Raw genomic sequence first — 20,138 nt, 5'->3', positions numbered from 1 at the left:
TTTGAGTGAGCTTTCAAATATTAACTGTAATCACTTGGATTAGAATAAAGACTTAAGAAGTAATATGTAGCTTTAACCCTGAGGTCTTCCTGCTTCTTGTTGAGCTGATAACAGAAAATGTTCTGATGATTATGTAAGGTAAGCTAACTGAAGCAGTAAAACACTAAAGGAAAGGATTATACTGAGGCCTGGTAGCTAAAGCAAAGTCCCTAAAATATTAAATATCGTAATTAAATCAGAGTGAAACGTCCTGGATTACCAGTATAGCTTAAAGTCTCTAAAGTCTTCCCATATCTTGTTACAGAAATAAGGTAAAATGTTCCAATGTTATTTGAAGCAGAGTAGCTGACAGAGTAAACACTGTGGGTGAAGGGATTGCTGGTACCTACCTGGTAGGAGGAAGGGCAAAGCTAAAACTATTGAATGTAATTAATCACTGGGTCATTTGTGGGTTGACGAGAGTATGATTTATTATTTTTTTTAATAAAGGACTGGAAATTACACCAGAAAAACATTGCTTACTCTATTTGAAAGGCAAGTGTCTTATCAGCTTATCATAAATGCAAAAATGACTGCCATCTACTAATTTTCTGTTAGTGTGCTATAGTCCTCCTTTGTTACAGCATGAATAAAAACTGTTTATATCTTCATTGACATGGAGAGAGGAAGAAAATCTTACTTGATTGAATACTCTTACACATCAGTGAGCCAAGGATGATCATTTGTAATAGCGTGGAATATTTCTGAACAAATAACTAATAAGCTGGTTGAAATGATTCAACCAGAAACCTTAAAATGTGTGAAAGATAATGATGAGGTCTAGCTGGCATTGCGTCTGCAAAAGGCAGTATTTTCTGCCCTAAATATACATGCTTCTGATTGAAGAGAGTGGTTGACCTAATTTCAATTGCAAGACAATCTTTTAGTAATACCCTATGTAAGTAGCTGGAAGAGGAAAAATCATGAGATAAAATGGAAGGCAGTCATGAATCAAAAGCTAACTAGGAAGGGAGGAAGTAAAGAATTAGTTTTGTTGTTTTCTTCCAACAAACCTCACGTTCAATATACTAATATCCCAAATAACAAACTGAGGTAATCAGTTTTATAGATGCTGAAATTACTTGATTATTTCATCAAGATCTAACAGGACATTGGAAATGAAGAGAATATAATAAACTGGGTGAATGGGTGACATGATGGAAGTGAAATTCAGTGCAATGTGTTCAGAGGAATGTAAGAAATGTTTCTATCAGTATTTATCAAAAAGTGAGCATTGCACATCAAATGTCCAGATGGTTTCAGGAAGGGGTGATGCAAATACTCACAGGCTGGAAATAATCACATTAAGGTTTGTAGGGAAAACAGTCAAAACTTGTATTGTGTGTGAATGTGTTAAAAAGATCCTTTTCATGCAGTATATAACTGTAGCTTGTAGAAGCATTTGTCACAGTGAATGGTTGATGCCAAAAGGATTAAACAAGGATTGTCTGTGTCTATCCAGTTTAAATAAATATTTTAGGTGTAATATTATGCTTCATACTTCAAAAGTGAAATAATTTTCATCAGAACTTAAAGATCTGGATGAGACCTGAGGTGTATTTGTAGGAGTGGAAACAACCTGTCTTCTCCTCTTCCATAGGAGTATTCAACCTTTCACTGAAGCACATCGTGCTGGAGTAGGCACAGCGGAGTTTTGACTCTTAACAGCAGTGTGTCTACAGAGTATAACCGAATACAATCTAGCCATTCCCATGACTTTGAATTTTAATCTGTACACAGTCAAGTGTTTACAAGACAAGCCTCTTATTTGACTGAAAAACTTTAAAAGGGAGTTTAACTGCATTGTAAGGATGCATAATATGAAATATTTATCAGTGTTTCAAAGAACTTCAGATACTACATCACCTTTATCCTTCAGTACTAAGGTCTTTAAAATGCAGCTTTTAGCAGTGATATAACACAAAAGCATAAGGAAGGATGTGAGCGGAGTAGTGGCTTTGTGTTCTCTTTCTGTAGAATTATAATTAAGTGGTACCTAAACATTTTAACATCTGTCTGCCTCTTTAAATCTGTTTTGCGTGCGGCTATTTTGCCAAGAAATAAGGATGAATTAAAACTTGCAAGTAGGATAAAGGGTTTACTGTAGCAGAGAATCCTTGTAGTAAATAAGTACAGGTCTCAAAGATGCTTTTTGTCTATGCTTCATACCTTTTGTACCCTGTTTTATTTGTATAAATTCTGTAGGCTAACGATGAATGAGTAAATGCCATCTATCTGTTAATTCTGTAATTTGCTGTGAAACGTATGTGTAATATTTTGGCTTGTTTTTCTTTGAAGTGAATGAATTTTTAGTGTTTGAAGGCCCTGTCCTGCTGGATATGCGTATTAAACACCTTATGAAAACAAAGCAATTAATACAAGCTACTGCCCTGGCAAAACTCTGCTCTGACCATCCAGAAATCAGTGCACAAGGCAATTTCAAGCAAACCTACCTGGTCTGTCTTTGTTCAGGATCGCCAAATGAAAAGCTAATGGAGGAAGTAAGTAAAAAAATAAAGACTTATTTCTTTAATAACAGTGAAATCACCAGGTAGAATTAGACTGCTTTCGTGTAGAAGATACTTTGTTTTTAAATATGGTTAATGTACTTTGATTATCGTATTTTTCTTTTCATTTAAGGCACTTTTAAACTGTTAGTAATGATTCTTAATTAAAACACTTGTGGAAGTGTAATATTAGGTCCCTAGTAGATATTTTCTGGCTCTACCACAATGCTACATTTAATTTTGCTTAAAATATTGAAATTTCTGCCTTAGTTCCTGTTAGTGAAGTGCAGGTTTTGCCACTCTTACAAATTTAACTGTAACTTTCTGCAAAGCACCTAGCACATAGGATGGAGCCCCTAGGTGCTACTTTCAGTTCAGACAAAAAACACAATGTTTTTGACCTAAGTGTCCATGTCAGGAAATAACAATTTACTTAAAGAAGGTGGTGAAATTGAAGATGAAATCAGATACTTGATCTAGTTTGAAATGTTCTTCTCACCTTTAAATGCAAAAGTCAGAAACAAGATGACGGCTTTGTAATTCTGCATTCTTTCAGGTGACATCTTCATTTCTCACCCCTCCCCAAAGTTTTACTGGAGCTTTTTTTTTTTTCTTCTTCTTCATAGAATCATAGAATTGCTCAGGTTGGAAAAGACCTTAAAGGTCATTGAGTCCAACCACGACCTACCCATACTACCCTAACTAACAACCCTCCTCTAAATCATGTCCCTGAGCACCACATCCAAACGGTTTTTAAACGATGGTGACTCAACCACCTCCCTGGGGAGCCTATGCCAGTGCTTAACAACTCTTTCTGTAAAGAAGTGTTTCCTGATATCCAACCTAAACCTCCCCTGGCACAACTTAAGGCCATTTCCCCTCGTCCTGTCACCTGTCAGCGGTGAGAAGAGACCAACCCTGCTCTCACTGTAAGCACCTTTCAGGTATTGGAAGAGAGCAATAAGGTCTCCCCTCAGCCTCCTCTTCTCCAGACTAAACAGCCCCAGTTCCTTCAGTCGCTCCTCATAGGGCATATTCTCCAAGCCCTTCACAAGCCTTGCTGCCCTTCTCTGGACCTGCTCCAGCACCTCCATGTCCTTCATGTACTGAGGTGCCCAAAGCTGAACACAGTACTCGAGGTGAGGCCTCACCAATGCCAAGTACATGGGCAGGATTACTTCCCTAGTCCTGCTCACCACACCATTCCTGATACAAGCCAGGATGCCATTGGCCTTCTTGGCCACCTGGGCACACTGCTGGCAAGTTTTCACTCTTCTTAAGGGAAAGCTAACACAACCATCAGGATATTTTGACTGCATCTCTTTGCTGATTTTTTTTGTCTCTATCATCTTTTTATGCTAGTGATAAGTAGTAAGCGTGTTGAAGTTGGTCTTAAAAGAGATGAAAATTATGCAGTTGGAGTTGGAAGAGCCTCCTACCTGAGAGGTTGACTAAATTCTAAGATGACAACATCTCCCTGGGCATGTTGGCCTAAGGGAGGTAGGATCCGTCTTACACACCCACCTCTGGCTGCTGTAGGCCTTTTCAGAACAGGCTCGGGAATCCCAGCATGAACTCAATAAGAGAAGCTATGGCAGGACTGTGTGATCTTGTGTTTGTTTACTAAACTTGGAATTTGTGACTCTGTAAACATGCTTCCTTCATTACTCAGTCCTGTCTTGGTCCAAAGCAGAATGGGCTCAATCAGTGGCTGAATTGTGACTCCAGTGGACACAAGGAAGGGATAGCCTTGTTTCGTAGGATGTCATAGCACACACAGGGGTTATCTCAGATAACCTAATACATGTATTTCCAAACCTCGGTTTCCTTAGCTTGGACTGCTTAACTTTGCACAGCTTCAGATGCAGCAGCTTGCAGTAGTACTAATCGTTTTGCAAAGTTCATATATTACAAACCAGAAGGCAGATGTAATAATGTGTCAGGCTGAACTTCTGAACTGAAAGGGATCGCCCTTCCGTAGTTTGAGAATAGTATGAGAAAATGGACATTAAATGAAAGTATGAAAAATGCAGATCACTCTAGTGGTCTGGTATTATATCCATTTAAAACAGGCAGCAAAGTAGCATTTGTGCTCATTTTCGGCTTGAATTAATCTAATAGTTTGCTTCAAAAATGTGAAGAATTCAAATCTGCAGGATGTGAAATGCCAAGACATACAGGCTTGGTGGCACAATCTGTACAGACTGTTGCTAGAAGCCCATATAAATTCTGATAGACTGGAAAAACAATTCAGAAAAAAAAAAAAACATGCTTTTATTTTAAGATCAGCATCACATATTCTTCCGTAAGCTTTTCACTGATGGGCCCCCTCTGAGAGGAGGTGCTGAGCAAAGCAGGCTTTATCTGAGTTGGTATGACAGTTATGTTTGTCTGTCCTCTCTGAGGTCTTGAGAGAAACAGTTTTCCTTAGAAGATGACCTTGAGATTCTTAAACCTCAAATGACTGGCAGTGAAGGGTTATTTGTGTATTTACAAATCCACAATTCAGAGGAAAAAATGAGCTGTATTTTTCAAAATGGTAGCGTAATTGCTGGGGCAGTATCTGTATACTGTCATGCCAAACCAAACTGCGCTGCCACTGTATCCAAAATACCAAACTATCTAGTTATTTGGATTGAGGCTTCTTTTCCTAGCTTTGGGATTTCTTGTGATTACTCGAGAGATTTTCAACAGTGCAGTTGGAATGGCCAAGTTGTTCTTCAGCTGCCAACACTGAAGAATGTCCTGCCAGATGTGCTAATTGATGTAATCAAACTAGTCTGCTGAGAATCAAAATAGACTGTAGTAGTTTCAACAACTGTGCTGATTCATTACTGATATAATTGTCTAGTACTGCTGGGTGACTTTTTTGCTTTGTTTTACTATGAAGCTAAGTGCTTGCATTGTGGCTCAAATGTTTATATTAAATTACATTGTATAAACTGTAATATTCTTGTAGGCGTTCAGTTGATCTGCTTCATCTGTGCAGCTTCCTTATCAATTTTTGAAAAAATACAGGAATGTTCATGTTAAACTTTCATAGTCATTAATTGACCAGCTATTGTATTAAACCAGTAGTAACATCAGGGACTAGTGAACTGGATTAGAGCTTCAGGTAATAGTCTTTTTGTATTAGGCTGCAGTTTATCTTATTATTACAGTTACCACAAGAGTGCAGTACATATGGATAATTAATGATATACTCCAAGAAGTTTGTGACTGGGATATTAGAGACGAGTCTGATGTCTTTAAGAAACAAGCTTCAAAAAAAGATTTTTCTGTTAGCATAATCAATTTTGACTGTCTGAAAACACTGGTTTTCTTTCAGTTGCGTCACAGACTGATAGAATTAAGAGTTAACTGTTCACTACGTTACAAATTCTTTTTGCAAAACTTTAGATTAATGCTTATCTGAAACCACATACTTAGTTTTGGTCTTGTTTTCTTTCCTCACAGATTGCAGAAGTAGATTGCAAAGATGCTCTAGAAATGATCTGTAACCTAGAATCTGATGGAGATGAGAAAAGTGCTCTAATTTTATGTGCAGCGTTTTTATCTCGCCAGCTTCAGCAAGGAGAGATGTACTGTGCCTGGTGAGTTTGAATATTGTTTTCTGTCTGGTGCAGTGTAAATTTATTTAGGGAAGATAGAGCTGGTGCATAAGCTATAAGTTGGCTTTTTTTGTCTGATAATATCCATGAGCTAAACAGGAAAGAGATAAGACTTCTGGAAAGTGAGGTTTTTTTCTTTTTTTCCTTTTTTTTTTCAAGAAAGAAAAGGTATTTTATAAGATTAGCTTCAATTTTGGAAGTTTGAAGGCTGCATTGTATGAGGAGGTAATAACAAATGGTAGTAGCTGGTTAGTAATTTTTCCTGACAGTAATCTTATGCTGTAGAAGTAAGGAATTTAATATCTGCAGGCAGGTAGTCAGCCTTACGATGAATTTAATGCATAAATACTTTTCCCTTCTGTCTTTGTTTCATAACACATTTGTTTATCGTGATAAATTTCTTGAAGCTGGGGTGCTCTTTACTATTTTAACCAAAGTAACTAGATAGATGAAAATACTTATTGTTTAGGGTTTGCTGTCACTGGTGTGATAGCAAACTGATCTTTTTTTGGCAGATATTCGAGCTGTTAAAGAGTCTGAGCTTCCAACCACTAACAGCATAGTCATGCTTCCAAAGGCTTGGAGGATTTGCTGTGCTTCTACACCTCATTTCTTGTACAGCAGCAGTAGAACATGTGTTAGTGGTGGATTTTGTGTTAACAGGTTCTGCTAAAGTTTTGCAGGGTACACCATTCTATAGGATACTCAGTACCCTTGGCTGTTTGTACCTAAGGAGAACCTCTTAGGAAACTTTTAGTATCAGAGATGAAGTACCGAGTTAATGTACTATCGCTGTTTGGATTTGGAGCCTAATTTCGCACAAAAGCAAGTTGAATTCATATTCATAAAGCAGCTCAAGAAAAATGTATGTACCACAGAGAAAAGTGATCCTCCTATACCTATTAATAATTACTGAGAATGCGGAAGCGTAAAATTTTTCAAAACCACATAATGAGCCCACAGATTATGTAATTTGTGGCATTGCTGCTTTTATACAGATCTTTTCTTTTGGAATTGAGTCACTGTGGTGGTTTTTAAAATTGGATATTAATAATGTGGACATACTAATAAAAGCTGTAAGATAAGATGTGAGTAAATTCCTGTTTTCATTTTCCCAAAGACAAATTAGAAACTGTTCTCACTTTTGCATTTCTTATAATCAGATGAGAAATTGTGTTGCTGGCCTTGAAACGTTGCTCTCTTGTTCTAGGGAACTGACTCTTTTCTGGAGTAAACTGCAGCAAAGGGTAGAGCCTTCTATTCAAGTGTATCTAGAGAGATGTCGTCAACTTTCTGTGTTAACTAAGACTGTTTATCACATTTTCTTCCTGATCAAAGTAATTAACTCAGAGGTAAGGAAGTTCCTGAAAGAATATTTTTGTGCAATTTAAATGGAACTGTAAGTAGGAAAATGTATGAAAGCTGCTTAGACATCCAGTCTTTTGGGGACAATCATAATTGGTTTTAGGAAATGATAACATCCTCATTGTATAGGTGAGCTGCAAGTTGATTCATTTTAAATCATTGTCACTCTCTGGTCATTTGAAATTAAAAAAAAAAAAAAAAAGAGTTTAAAAAAAAAGATTGGAATGCCATAGCTGAGGTGAAATAAAATGTAAAGGTGAAGTTACAGCCTTCTGCTATTGTTTGTATTTACTAAATAAGGTATTTTCTGTTGCCAGGTCTTAATATTCCTCTTTATTATTTTCTCCATTTCAGATATTGTAAAAGATGTCATCTTGTGGATGACTAGAGGAAAAAAAGGCAAATACTCTATACTAGTATATAAGAATATTGTGTAAATAAAGGAGGGGGAAAAAAACAACCAAAAAATTTTCAACTTGCCACGAGGAATGTGGTTTGTTTTGATAAATGAAGTACTTGCCTTTTGTGGACTTAATTGCACATCTCAGTTCATATGTCTCAGTTTCATGTAATTTTCCTAGTTTCCTATCAACAGTTGCACTATTTAATGTTCATAGCTAACTTAGCTCTTCCAAAACCTTTTAGTTGGACGAGATTTCTGTAATTCTGTGTATTCTAATTTCTTTTTTTCCTTTTGCATCGTTCTGGCCTGGCTAATCATGGGCTAATCATGATTTTTCCCGAAGGCCTGAACTAAATTGGAGTGGTAGGGGAAAAGATTTAAAACTGTTTTTTATTTATTTATTTATTTATTTATTTTTACGAATATAAAAAGAGCTTATTTACTAAGATTAATCTTGCTTTACAGATTGATGGTGCTGGACTTGCTACCTGCATTGAGCTGTGTGTGAAAGCCTTGCGCTTGGAATCCAGTGAAAATGCAGATGTCAAGATATCTATTTGCAAGACTATCTCCTGTTTGCTTCCAGATGATTTGGAGGTTAAACGTGCTTGTCAGTTGAGTGAATTTCTTCTTGAACCTACTGTGGATGCATACTATGCTGTTGAAATGCTCTATAATCAGCCTGATCAAAAGTACGATGAAGAGAATCTTCCAATACCAAATTCATTGCGCTGTGAGCTCTTACTTGTACTGAAAACTCAGTGGCCTTTTGATCCAGAATTCTGGGACTGGAAAACTCTAAAGCGTCAGTGTCTGGCATTGATGGGAGAGGAAGCATCCATTGTGTCATCAATAGACGAACTCAATGATAGTGAAGTTTATGAGAAGGTTGAGGATTGCCAAGATGAGACTAAAGAAACTTCTATGAATGGGTTTGCTGGCAGTTTTGATGAAGCTACAAGCCTTCTTAAAGGTATCAGAGATGAAAAGCAGAAGAAGAGAGAAATTAAAAAACTCAGAGAGAGAGGATTCATATCAGCTAGATTCCGGAACTGGCAAGCTTATATGCAGTATTGTGTGTTATGCGACAAGGAGTTTCTAGGTCACAGAATAGTTAGGCATGCTCAAAAACATTATAAAGATGGAATTTACAGTTGCCCTATTTGTGCCCAAAATTTTAATTCTAAAGAAAACTTTGTTCCCCATGTAACTTTGCATGTTAAAAAATCCAGCAAAGAGAGACTGGCTGCTATGAAACCGCTGAGAAGATTGGGAAGACCTCCTAAAATAGCAACTACCAACGAGAATCAGAAAACCAATTCTATATCCAAACAGGAGCAGCGACCCATTAAGAAGAACAGTCTCTATTCAACAGACTTCATTGTATTTAATGATAACGATGGCTCTGATGATGAAAATGATGATAAAGATAAACCATATGTACCAGAGATAGTACCTGTTCAAAAGCCACTACCTGTTAATGAATTCACTTGCCCTGTAACGTTTTGTAAAAAAGGCTTTAAGTATTTTAAAAATCTAATAGCACATGCAAAGGGGCATAAGGATAATGAAGAAGCTAAACGTTTTCTAGAAATGCAAAGCAAAAAAGTGATATGTCAGTACTGTAGACGACATTTTGTAAGTGTTACTCATCTGAATGATCATTTACAAATGCACTGTGGCAGCAAGCCTTATATCTGCATACAGATGAAATGTAAGGCTGGTTTTAACAGTTATGCTGAGCTGCTAACTCACAGGAAAGAGCATCAAGTCTTCAGAGCAAAGTGTATGTTTCCTAAATGTGGGAGAGTGTTTTCTGAAGCCTATTTACTGTATGATCACGAAGCACAACACTATAATACCTATACCTGCAAATTCACAGGCTGTGGAAAAGTGTACCGTTCTCAGAACGAACTGGAAAAGCATATTGAAGAACACAACAAGCAGCCGGAAAACGTGCAACAGCCTGAAGGCCAGACTAATCAGCCTGATCTTAGTCAACCTTCTAAAGCTAATGAAAGTACTGATGGAGTTGCTGTTAAAGAGGAATCAGCATCTGCTCCAGCTGACAACCAAAGTAGTTTTACTGAAGGAGAAAACTATGGCTGGAATGAAATCAAAGCAGAACCGGTAGGGAGTGAAAGTGTAAATACATCCCCAAGTATATTGCAGCAAAGTGATTCCTTGCCTAATGCTGCTCCAGAAGAGGCTGCTGCAGGTTCAGTGAAGACAGAAGTAGCAATTCCAGTGAGCAGTGTTAAGGTGCTTGCAGTTAACCAGAAGATCCGAGATAACTTTGTAAGAAGAGGTAAATTGGCTGCTACTACCAGTAAAGTAGATACCACTAAATCTGGAGCCCAGCAATTGTGCTCAACAGTTGATTCTTGTCTTCCAGTTTTCCAAGAAAGAAAGGAAGAGAATTGTCTCAATCAGTCTCAGAATGTTCAAAATATATCTGTGAGTTCAAACACACTAAAACCAGAAGCCCTTGAATCTAAAAGCTTAGAAGGGCAAGTAAACATTGTAAATACACTTAGTGTGCAGAATCAGGCAGGATACCGAAACAGTGTTCCCATTTCCAAACTTGAAATTGAGGACAGTATTAAAGCTGCAGCTAATCTATATAACCTACCTTTAAAAACTTTAGAAAGTATTACATTTATTCCACCACAGCCTAGCATAAATAATTCTTTAGTTCCAAATGTGTCACCAGCAGCACCAGTTCAGAAATTCAGTTGTCAGGTTGAGGGGTGTACTCGAACATATAACTCATCACAGAGCATTGGCAAACATATGAAGGCAGCGCACCCTGATCAATATGCTACTTTTAAAATGCAGCGTAAAAATAAGAAACCACGAAAATCCAGCAATTTACAAAACGTTGAAAACAATGAAAAGGTTGTCTGTCTGATGCCATCGCAAGTGGGCAATGCCAGTAGTGCTGCTTTTACTGCACAGAACAAAACCAATTCGAATCCCACCTGTTCCAGTCAAGTGCAACACCTCTCAAGTACGCTTTTCCCAACTCACTTAGAAAACTTGACCAATCCTATGTTGCCTGTAGTGGAAAGTGTCGTGAATCCAAGTTTGTCTACTCGTATTAAAAGTGAGCCTGAAAGTGTTCTATGTTCACAAATGGAAAATCTGTCTGGTGTAACCTTGCCTTCCCAGTTGGAAGATCTGGCAAAAAGAGTTATGCCTCTGAATATTGATGGCAGTTCAGATCCTTTTCTTCCTTTGCCTGCAGAGAATGGTCCAATGTCTCTTTTTCCTTCGCCATCAGAGAACGCCCCAAGCTCAGTCTTCTCACAACTGGAAAACAACACAAACAACTTTTCATCACAACTAGAAGGAAACAGCAGTTCTGCTTTCCCAAAAGAGGAAACTATTGATCAATTGTTTCCTTCACGAGTGAATAATGAAAACAACTTCAGTGAAACCGGTTCTCAGCATCCAGCTTCAGAAAAGGTGAAAAAGGACCGTGGCCGGGGTCCAAATGGAAAAGAAAGGAAGCCAAAACATAACAAGCGGGCAAAATGGCCAGCAATAATTAGAGATGGTAAATTTATCTGTAGCAGGTGTTTCAGAGTTTTTACTAATCCTCGATCACTTGGTGGTCACTTATCTAAGAGGTCATATTGTAAGCCTCTTGAAGGATCAGAAATTTCTGCAGAAGCTCTGCAGGCTAATGGACAGTCTTTGCTTGCTAGTATGATTCTTTCCTCAAATTCATTAAGCTTGCAGCAACCCCAGGAGTCTACTTTCAATCCAGAATTGTGTTTTAAAGATCCAGCATTCCTGCAATTGCTTGCATCTGAAAATCGTTCTGCGGCCTTACTGCAGACCATGTTCCCACGGGCCAATGTGCCTAACTTTAATACCGGTGGAAATGAGGAAGGAAATCAAATTATAAAACAAGCTTTGGAAACTGCAGGCATTTCGAGTACCTTTGATACCACAGAGGTACTTCCACATGTAGTTACAACAAGTTGCGTCACTGGTACAACTCAAATAAATGCAGCTGTTCTTCCCAATTCAACCATGTCACCTCTGTTGCAGACAGTCTGCAACCCAAGTACTCTGCTAACAGACCAAAACAGGACCCTCAATACCAAAATTCCTTCAGTAAATGAGTGCAAGAGTTTACCTGTTTTTGCAACAGATGATTTAATGCTGAAGACAATTGAAAATGGTCTATGCTCTAGCTCATTTTCTAATGCTGCTGCAGCAGCACAAACCTTTGCAGGGAACACTTCACGAGTTTCAGTTATAAGTACTCCCAATAATTCAGTATCAAATAACTCAAACAAGAAGGGAACTAGTGCTTCAAAGAGGAAGAGAAAAGCAACTACACCCTTAGTTGCACCAAACATAGCACAGAAAGTAGCAGTAAATAATATAACAGCTACGGGACTTCTAGCCAAAAGCACTGAAGGAAACATGCAAACACAGGGAGATAATTTTCAGTCCAACTTGCTAGCAAATTGTGATTCTCAAGCAGTGGCAGAAAATCTCACACAGAAACTCAGTGATGCTGACAATCAGTTATTCGTGGCCAGTATCAAAGAGAACTTCAAAACAAACCTTGAGGCTCGTACAGCATTAACAGTGAAAGCTGAAAATGGGGATTCCCAGATGATGGCTACAAATTCTTGTGTGCGGACCAATTCGGAGGAGCATATTTCAGAAGACAATGTTATTCAGAACTTTGAAAAAACCCTTGAAATAATTAAAAGTGCCATGAATTCACAGATGCTTGAGGTGAAAACTGAGATTCAGGATACTGGCACTGCTTCGGGACAGAGCTTGCAAGTAAATAACACACAAACTTCTTCAGGAAATTCTTCACATAGTGTGCTGTTACCCACTCACACACAGTTTGCAGTGCATTCAGGGAATGTCACTGCTGCAAAGACTAACTCTACTCAGTCTGAAACATCTCAAAAAGTTGATAATCAAATACTGGAAATTTTGGAGGGCTTGCAAAAACTGAAACTCGAAAATGATTCATCCATTCAGGTCTCTGAGAGTGTTTGCCAGTGTCCCCCAGCAGATACTCTGGCACCAGCAGTTCCTGTTCTACCAATTGAAAACAAGCCCCTCATCCAGATATCTTCAGAAACGATTATTCACTTTAGTGACAAAGTTAATAAGCCTTTTGTGTGTCAGAATCAAGGTTGCAACTATAGTGCAATGACAAAAGATGCATTGTTTAAACACTATGGCAAGGTTCATCAGTACACTGCAGAAATGATACTGGAAATTAAGAAACATCAGCTGAAGTACGCCCCATTCAAGTGTGTTGTTGCTAGCTGTCCAAAGACATTTACACGAAACTCTAATCTACGAGCACACTGCCAGCTTGTACATCATTTTACAACAGAAGAGATGGTAAAATTAAAAATTAAAAGGCCTTACGGTAGAAGGTCTCAAAATGAAATTGTAAACACAACTTCGCAACCTGTTGAAATAAATTTGCAGACACTAATAACAGAAAACAAAGCCGCAGCTCCATTGGACAAAGAAGGACAGATAAAGGAAGCTCTAGAGCCTGTAAATGTCTTGGAAAAGTTAATACCAGAGAAAAATATTCCTGAAAGACTGGAAACACCTCCCCAAGTGGTTTCTGTTCCATTGGAGCAGCATAACGCAGCCACTTTTGATAACGCAGAGGCAAAAGCATGCAAAGTTAGGAGGCACAGGAAAGAAAAAGAGGAGAGAAAACGTCGGAAGCCCGTAACAAAACCTCTGGAGTTTCCAACTCGATACAGTCCTTACAGACCGTATCGGTGCGTCCATCAGGGCTGCTTCGCGGCATTTACAATTCAACAAAATCTAATTCTTCATTATCAAGCTGTGCACAAATCAGACCTTCCTGCCTTCTCTGCTGAAGTGGAGGAGGAGAGTGAGCCAAGTAAGGAGGAACGTGATGAGACTGAAACTAAGCCCACCATTAGAGAATTCAGGTGTGAGATGAGTGACTGCTCCCGAATATTCCAGGAGGTTCCTAGCTTGATACAGCATTACATGAAGCTTCATAACATGACCCCTGAGCAAATCAGAAACATGAAACCAGCTCCAGAGGCAGGAAGATTTTCTTGTGATCAGTCTCAATGTAAATCTTCGTTTACAGTGTATTTCAACTATGTTACACACCTTGAGACAGATCACGGTGTTAAGATAAGGCCAAACAAGGTAGAAGATGATGGTGTATTCAAGTGTGACTGTGAGGGCTGTGACCGTATTTATGCTACTAGATCTAACCTCCTAAGGCATATTTTCAATAAACATAATGACAGGCATAAAGATCATCTAATAAGACCCCGAAGGCTGACACCAGGTCAGGAAAACATTTCAAGCAAAGCAAACCAGGAGAAACCAGTGAAGTCCAAACAGAGAGGACTGAAAAACAAATCGGGAAAGGAAAGCAGCAGGTTGTCGGAGAAAACAAAACGAAAGAAAAACGTTAACTTGGAAAACAAAAATGTGAAAGCAATGCAAATTCAGGAAAATAAGGCTTATTCACTGAAACGTGGAAAGCACGTGTTTTCTATAAAAGCCAGAAATGAGGCATTATCTGAATGTACAAGCAGATTTGTAACTCAGTATCCATGTATGATAAAAGGATGTTCTTCTGTAGTTACAAGCGAAAGCAACATCATAAGACATTATAAATGCCACAAATTGTCCAAGGCCTTTACTTCACAACACAGAAATCTTCTCATTGTATCTAAAAAGCACTCTGTGCCAGAAGTAAAGGAAACGCCTTTTGAGCAAGAGGAAACTGACAAAAAAATTGATGTGGAAGGGACAGAACCAAGTTCATTAGCAAGCAATAATGATTCAAGCACATCGACGTTACCACAAAAAGAAGCTGAGAAAGGTGAAAAGGATGAAGTGGATGAACTGACAGAACTCTTCATTACTAAACTGATTAACGAGGATTGTTCAAGTGCTGAAAATCAAGCAAAAATATCTTCCAATGTAAATAGTGACTCGCAGGAGACCAACTCCTGCCCCTCAGAGAAGCAAAAATCAAACAACTTAAAAAGAGCAAACAAAGAAAAAAATGTATCTCAGAATAAAAGAAGAAGAACTGAAAAAGCAGAGGAGGTGCTGCCTGCTGAAGTGAGTAACCTGCACAGGGAGGAAGAGACTGCTGTCGCTATTCAGACAGCTGAAGAGCAGCCTGCAGCTTTTGACTGGAGTTCATTTAAGCCTATGGGTTTTGAAGTTTCATTCCTCAAGTTCCTTGAAGAATCTGCTGTGAAGCAAAAGAAAAACACTGAAAGAGACCATCATAGCAGCGGAACCAAAAAAGGATCTCATTCAAACACACGGAAATCTAACGAGAAGACCTCCTTAGCAACAAGTAATAATGTCACTTGGTCATCTTCTGCAACTGAAACCTTTGTACAGTTTGCCAATCCATCACAGCTTCAGTGCTGTGATAATGTAAAGATTGTTTTAGACAAGACTTTTAAAGACTGCACTGAGCGTGCATTGAAGCAACTTCAGGAAATGAGACCTACCGTCAGTTTGAGAAGACTTGATGAACACTGGGAAAATGATCCAGAAGTTACAGCTGCAAAAGAAAGAAAGGGTAATGAAAAGGGCAATCAAAACTGAAACCCTAATGTGTGTAACCATTACCTGTAATAAAGTTTATTTTGAATAGGAAGCCATCACGCATGCTAGTAACTGTCGAGCTCTTTTATTTTGAGGTGGTTTAATCTAGAGAAAAACATGACATTTGTCATGTAAATTTTCATTTGTTTTTATCCCTATGGGACTTGAAGAACAGAATAATTGCTTCAGTTTTGTAAATACTTGATCAAAACCTCAACTTTCTATCGAATTGTCCTTTCCATGAACTAAATCTTTGTGAATTGTCTGTGATTGGTATCTTTCACCAGGTCACTGCTCATGTACAACAGTACTCTTTATTTGTAGATACATTTTTTTTTTTGTATATATTTATTATTGTAAATCATTTGCTGCCACCAGCAGTCTGTAAGTCTAAACTATTAAATGACACATTTATATTCAGAATTTTAATTGTAACTAAGTGATCAAGTTTTTAAAACTGTCCTTTAATCATTTTAAATTAAGACCTTTTGAACTACAACTAGCTGAGTCTCCCATATCCAGTTTATTTTGCGTAAAGCATTTATTTACAGGAGAGGAGCTGGATAAGATCACACTTCATAGGTCCAACATACTGACACGCTCATTTTTGTACATTTTAACATGCAGTATCTACGGATGATACTCACGTGTAGTTAACTCATAAATATAATAGTTTTCTTATAGCTACATTTTTCATGGCTTTTAATTGGGTACAAAGCATTTATGATTCCATAATAAAAAATGGAAATGTGAATAAAATAGTTTGCTACATCGGAGATTTAAAACAATATTTGGTATTAAAGAATCCATTGTGAATGTGATAGAAAATTAGTAGTGTGGAGCAGTGTATATATTTGAGGTGGTGATTTGTGAAGTAGCCCAGTATTGCCTTAAATAAAATCACATTTCATTTCTTGTTTTATACATGTGATCTTATAAAGGTTATTTTTGTTTCTGTAACTTAGATTGGTGTATAGTTTAATTTTTGTTAAAAAATCAAAAAATCCAAAAACAAACCTTCAGAAACCGTTTCTGTAAATAGTGGGTTTATAAAACAGATGGTTTATTTTGATAATACCAGTTTGGTATCTATCTATAAAACGCGTGAGTCCTTATGCCATACCGTCAAAAACTGAATAAACAAAGGCACTTTCTGAAAGGGAAGTGAGATTGTGATCTTACGGATACACTCAGTGGTTGTGCTCTGTTGATGGCACGGGCTCTCTCTGCACTTCTTTGCCCCTTGCTGACTGTGTTTGGCACCGCTTGTGCCACCTCTGTGTTTTCCACACTGGAAGGGGCCCCCGGAGCAGTGCCATGCGTAGCGCTTGGGTTCGGGGCGCTTCCTCTATATGCTGCTAACTGACACGGCAGGTGTCCGGTTTGTTGAGTAACCAAAAGAGCAAATGTGATAGTGGGAGCTGTCGGTATCTAGGAATCTGTGGTATTGTTGTTGGTATGTGATTGTGTGCGGCTCAAATGGGACAAGCCAGCTGGATTGTGCGGTACCAAAAATTTCTCTTGGATTATTCTCATACTGGATGTGACCTACCTTCAGTAATATAAAATAGTCTTTATCTTCGGAGAGACTGGCTTGCATTTTTTTTTCCTATAAACTTGTCTTGCCATGTAAAGCTTTGCATTAAATGCTTCACCTGATTGCTTTTAAACCATTCACCTGGAATCTTTGACAGTTGACTTGAAGATCAATTCAGAGGGCAGACTCTTAGAGCAGAACAAAGGGACTGGTTTTGAGAGTGGTGATCATGTATGAAAAAGCAAGAAGGCAGCAGCATTTCAGCCTTGGAAGTAGCTCTCCTTTTGCTCTCTGGTGCTGAGTTGTATGCCTTTTTACAAAGCATTTGCTTCCTCCTGAACAGGGTCCATTTGCTCATGTAAACTTCATCCCTCTTGAGTGACCAAACACTGCCAGGTTAGCAAATCAAAGATGCAATCTGAAAATGGTAAAAGCAGAACAGATGCCGTGTTTTCATAGAATTGCAGGGGTTGGAAAGAACCTCGAGAAATCATTGAGTCCAACCCCCCCTGCTAAAGAAGGTTTCCTACAATAGGTTGCACAGGTAGGCATCTGGATGGTTTTTTCTCTAGGAGAGATCATAACTGCATGGTGCCGTGTTCTGGGGAGGGGACCTGCAGGGGAGGAGAGGAAGGGGGCCACCTTGGGAGCTGCGCTGGAAATCTGCTGTCCTCAGACGTACCTGAGGGTAAGGGGATGTCCACAGACCCCTCGATTGTTCATTTTTGGAATCACTTCATCACTTTTTGTGTTACGTAAATCAGTATGTCCAACAGAAACATCCCCAGTTACAGTTACTGCAGGATTTGCCCTTTTTAGACTGAGAACAGCATAAAACTGTTCAGGCACATAATGTTACAGTAGGATACCATTTAAAAAAAAATAAAATTTAGTGCCACACACATCCAGGACATCATTTCTAATTCTGATCTGAGTGTAGGATCTGAATAACTGAGAATGAAATTTTTAGTATTCTATTATTGTCATCCCAATCAATCCACATTTTAAGAACCAGTATAGTCGTGGCACATTCCCTGTTAGATGGATACTGATTGCCTGTTCAATGGGTAGACTGGTGTGGTATTTTTCCTTTAAAACGAGTAAGCTTTAAATAAGGGGCTGAAAGGAGGGTTCACTTGAAGATCTCACAGAGTGCAGAGGTTGTTGTAGTTTGGTAAAGCCACCTGCAGAAGTTTTTGATGAGATGCATTTCTGTAGTACTTGCATTTGGGTATTTCACCACGAGCGATGTGTGATACCCTCCCACACACTGTGCCGACAACTCCTGCAGGCCCACACCCCGCTCCTGCCCATGGGATGGGACTCGGGGTGGTCAAAGAATCATAGAATCTCAAGGTCGGAAAGGACCTACAAGATCATCTAGTCCAACCATCCTCGCATTACCCTTGCTACCACAAGCCACTAACCCATACCTCGTGGCTCCTCATCTCATAGCTCCTCCATTCAGCATTCAGGTGGCACCTCCCCAGCCTGTGGGTACCCCAGCACCATCCAGCCCCTGCGCCCCTCTCCCCAAATTCCTCCTGACTCCCTGTCTCTCCCCAGTGCCTGGGGCCTTGCAGCTCCTGCTTCCCCTCTGCTGGGCCCAGTTTGGCTCTGACTGGAGCCTCAGCATGGAGGGGGGACGGTACGGGAGGTGAGGGACGAGGGGAAAGCCATCTGCACACAGGGAAGTATTTATCTTCCACAGTGTTTTTTTTTCCAACTTCATCTCTCAGAAGGTGAGATTACCTGGGTTTTGAAGGATACTAGGATTTACATAAGCTTTGGATCTTCTTAATGTTTGCAGAGATGTTTTAAAATACGAATGAGGTAAATATTTTTGTATGAATGTGCACTGAGTGATTATGGTATTTTTCCATTACAGTGAGGGCTCAGGCCAGCTTTGTAGCAGTTGCTGTGTGTTTAAGGAAGCAGTACTTTCAGCCTTCAAAAATGAAAAAACAGAGCATTTGAATTGAAAATGTTAGCATTTTGTCTGTTCGGGTGACGTGGAAGTTGAATGCATTTTTAAAAGCCCATTGACTTTTAGTTTAGGACTTGAGTCTGCAAACTCACTTGGACCAAAAATGGAAGTGTGAGTGACTTCAGAGATGGAGGGGTGAGTGATGTGGGCTGGAGCTGGAGCTGGAAGGAGCATACAGGTGGGAAAAGGCTGGGAGGAACCAGGCTGAGACCAAATGCTGAAGAGCGAGGGTGCCAAAAGCAGACAGGTTTCTGTTTTCTCATTAAGTAAAATCTGGCACAGCTGCCATCTGTGATGCTTGTTTCCTTTTTGTTAGCTCTGCTAAATGCTCGTCTGATAGTGCAGCTAAGGATGTAAAACCACTTGGCTGTTTGCTGCCAGTGAGTTCAGGGCTGTTCAGGATAGGAATTCAGGACATTTCAGGATAGGAATTAATGAGAAAGAAAACCTTCGGTAAGTATTCCAAAACCACTTTTTCACTGATGCTCTGTCTTCTGATCTGTGTTCAACAATTATGAAATAGTCCTTACAGAAACACTTTTTTTTATCTTGATAGTGTTGCCATTGTCTTAAGAACCAGTGCATTAGGGTACCAAAGGAACAAGTTAATGCTCGTTTTCTTACTTAGCAAAACTGACACGGAGCTGATGGGCAGTAGTTTTCCTTCATGCAGTTCTTGATGGGTTTTGTGTGGTAGCTGTGAAGGTTTCTAGTTGCATTTCTATCCCAAGCTGTTCCGTGCATGTGGAGCTTTAACAGAAAATATAGGGAGTCTTGTAAAGCACATGAAATCAGCTCTGCTCATTGCAGGCAGCCCTTTTCTCTAAAGGGTGTTTTGCTCAGACTCAGCACTGATGTCAGGTCTTTGATCACAGCAAAGGAAGGAGAACATTTCCCTGAAGTAAGTCTTTATTGGCTTCGGTTTCTGATATCTCAGCTTTAAGTTCAACAGAATACAAATGTCTGTCCCTTTCCTGATAGCCTATGTTGCACCCATAACGAAGAGCAGCAATGCAAAGCGTTCAGGAGATGTTTACATTGTTAGTACAAGAGGTATTCC

General features: G+C 39.0%; 1 protein-coding gene across 2 annotated transcripts in view; it reads left to right on the top strand.

Moving 5' to 3' along the window:
* ZNF292 (zinc finger protein 292) overlaps nt 1-17,227 on the top strand; it is a 55,664-nt gene extending 38,437 nt beyond the window's left edge. For both annotated transcript variants that reach the window (XM_419852.8, XM_040697868.2), the window contains exons 5-8: nt 2,338-2,540; nt 6,003-6,139; nt 7,368-7,509; nt 8,391-17,227. In XM_419852.8, coding sequence (XP_419852.5) covers nt 2,338-2,540; nt 6,003-6,139; nt 7,368-7,509; nt 8,391-15,554 — 7,646 coding nt within the window. In that variant the 3' untranslated portion in view covers nt 15,555-17,227. The remainder of the gene's footprint in view (nt 1-2,337; nt 2,541-6,002; nt 6,140-7,367; nt 7,510-8,390) is intronic.
* Nucleotides 17,228-20,138: the final 2,911 nt, after the last annotated feature.

The sequence above is a fragment of the Gallus gallus genome, chromosome 3 (assembly GCF_016699485.2).
Source record: "Gallus gallus isolate bGalGal1 chromosome 3, bGalGal1.mat.broiler.GRCg7b, whole genome shotgun sequence".
Classification (NCBI taxonomy): domain Eukaryota; kingdom Metazoa; phylum Chordata; class Aves; order Galliformes; family Phasianidae; genus Gallus; species Gallus gallus.
The sequence above is the reverse complement of the archived record's forward strand: the minus strand, read 5'-3'. Positions and strand labels throughout refer to the sequence as shown.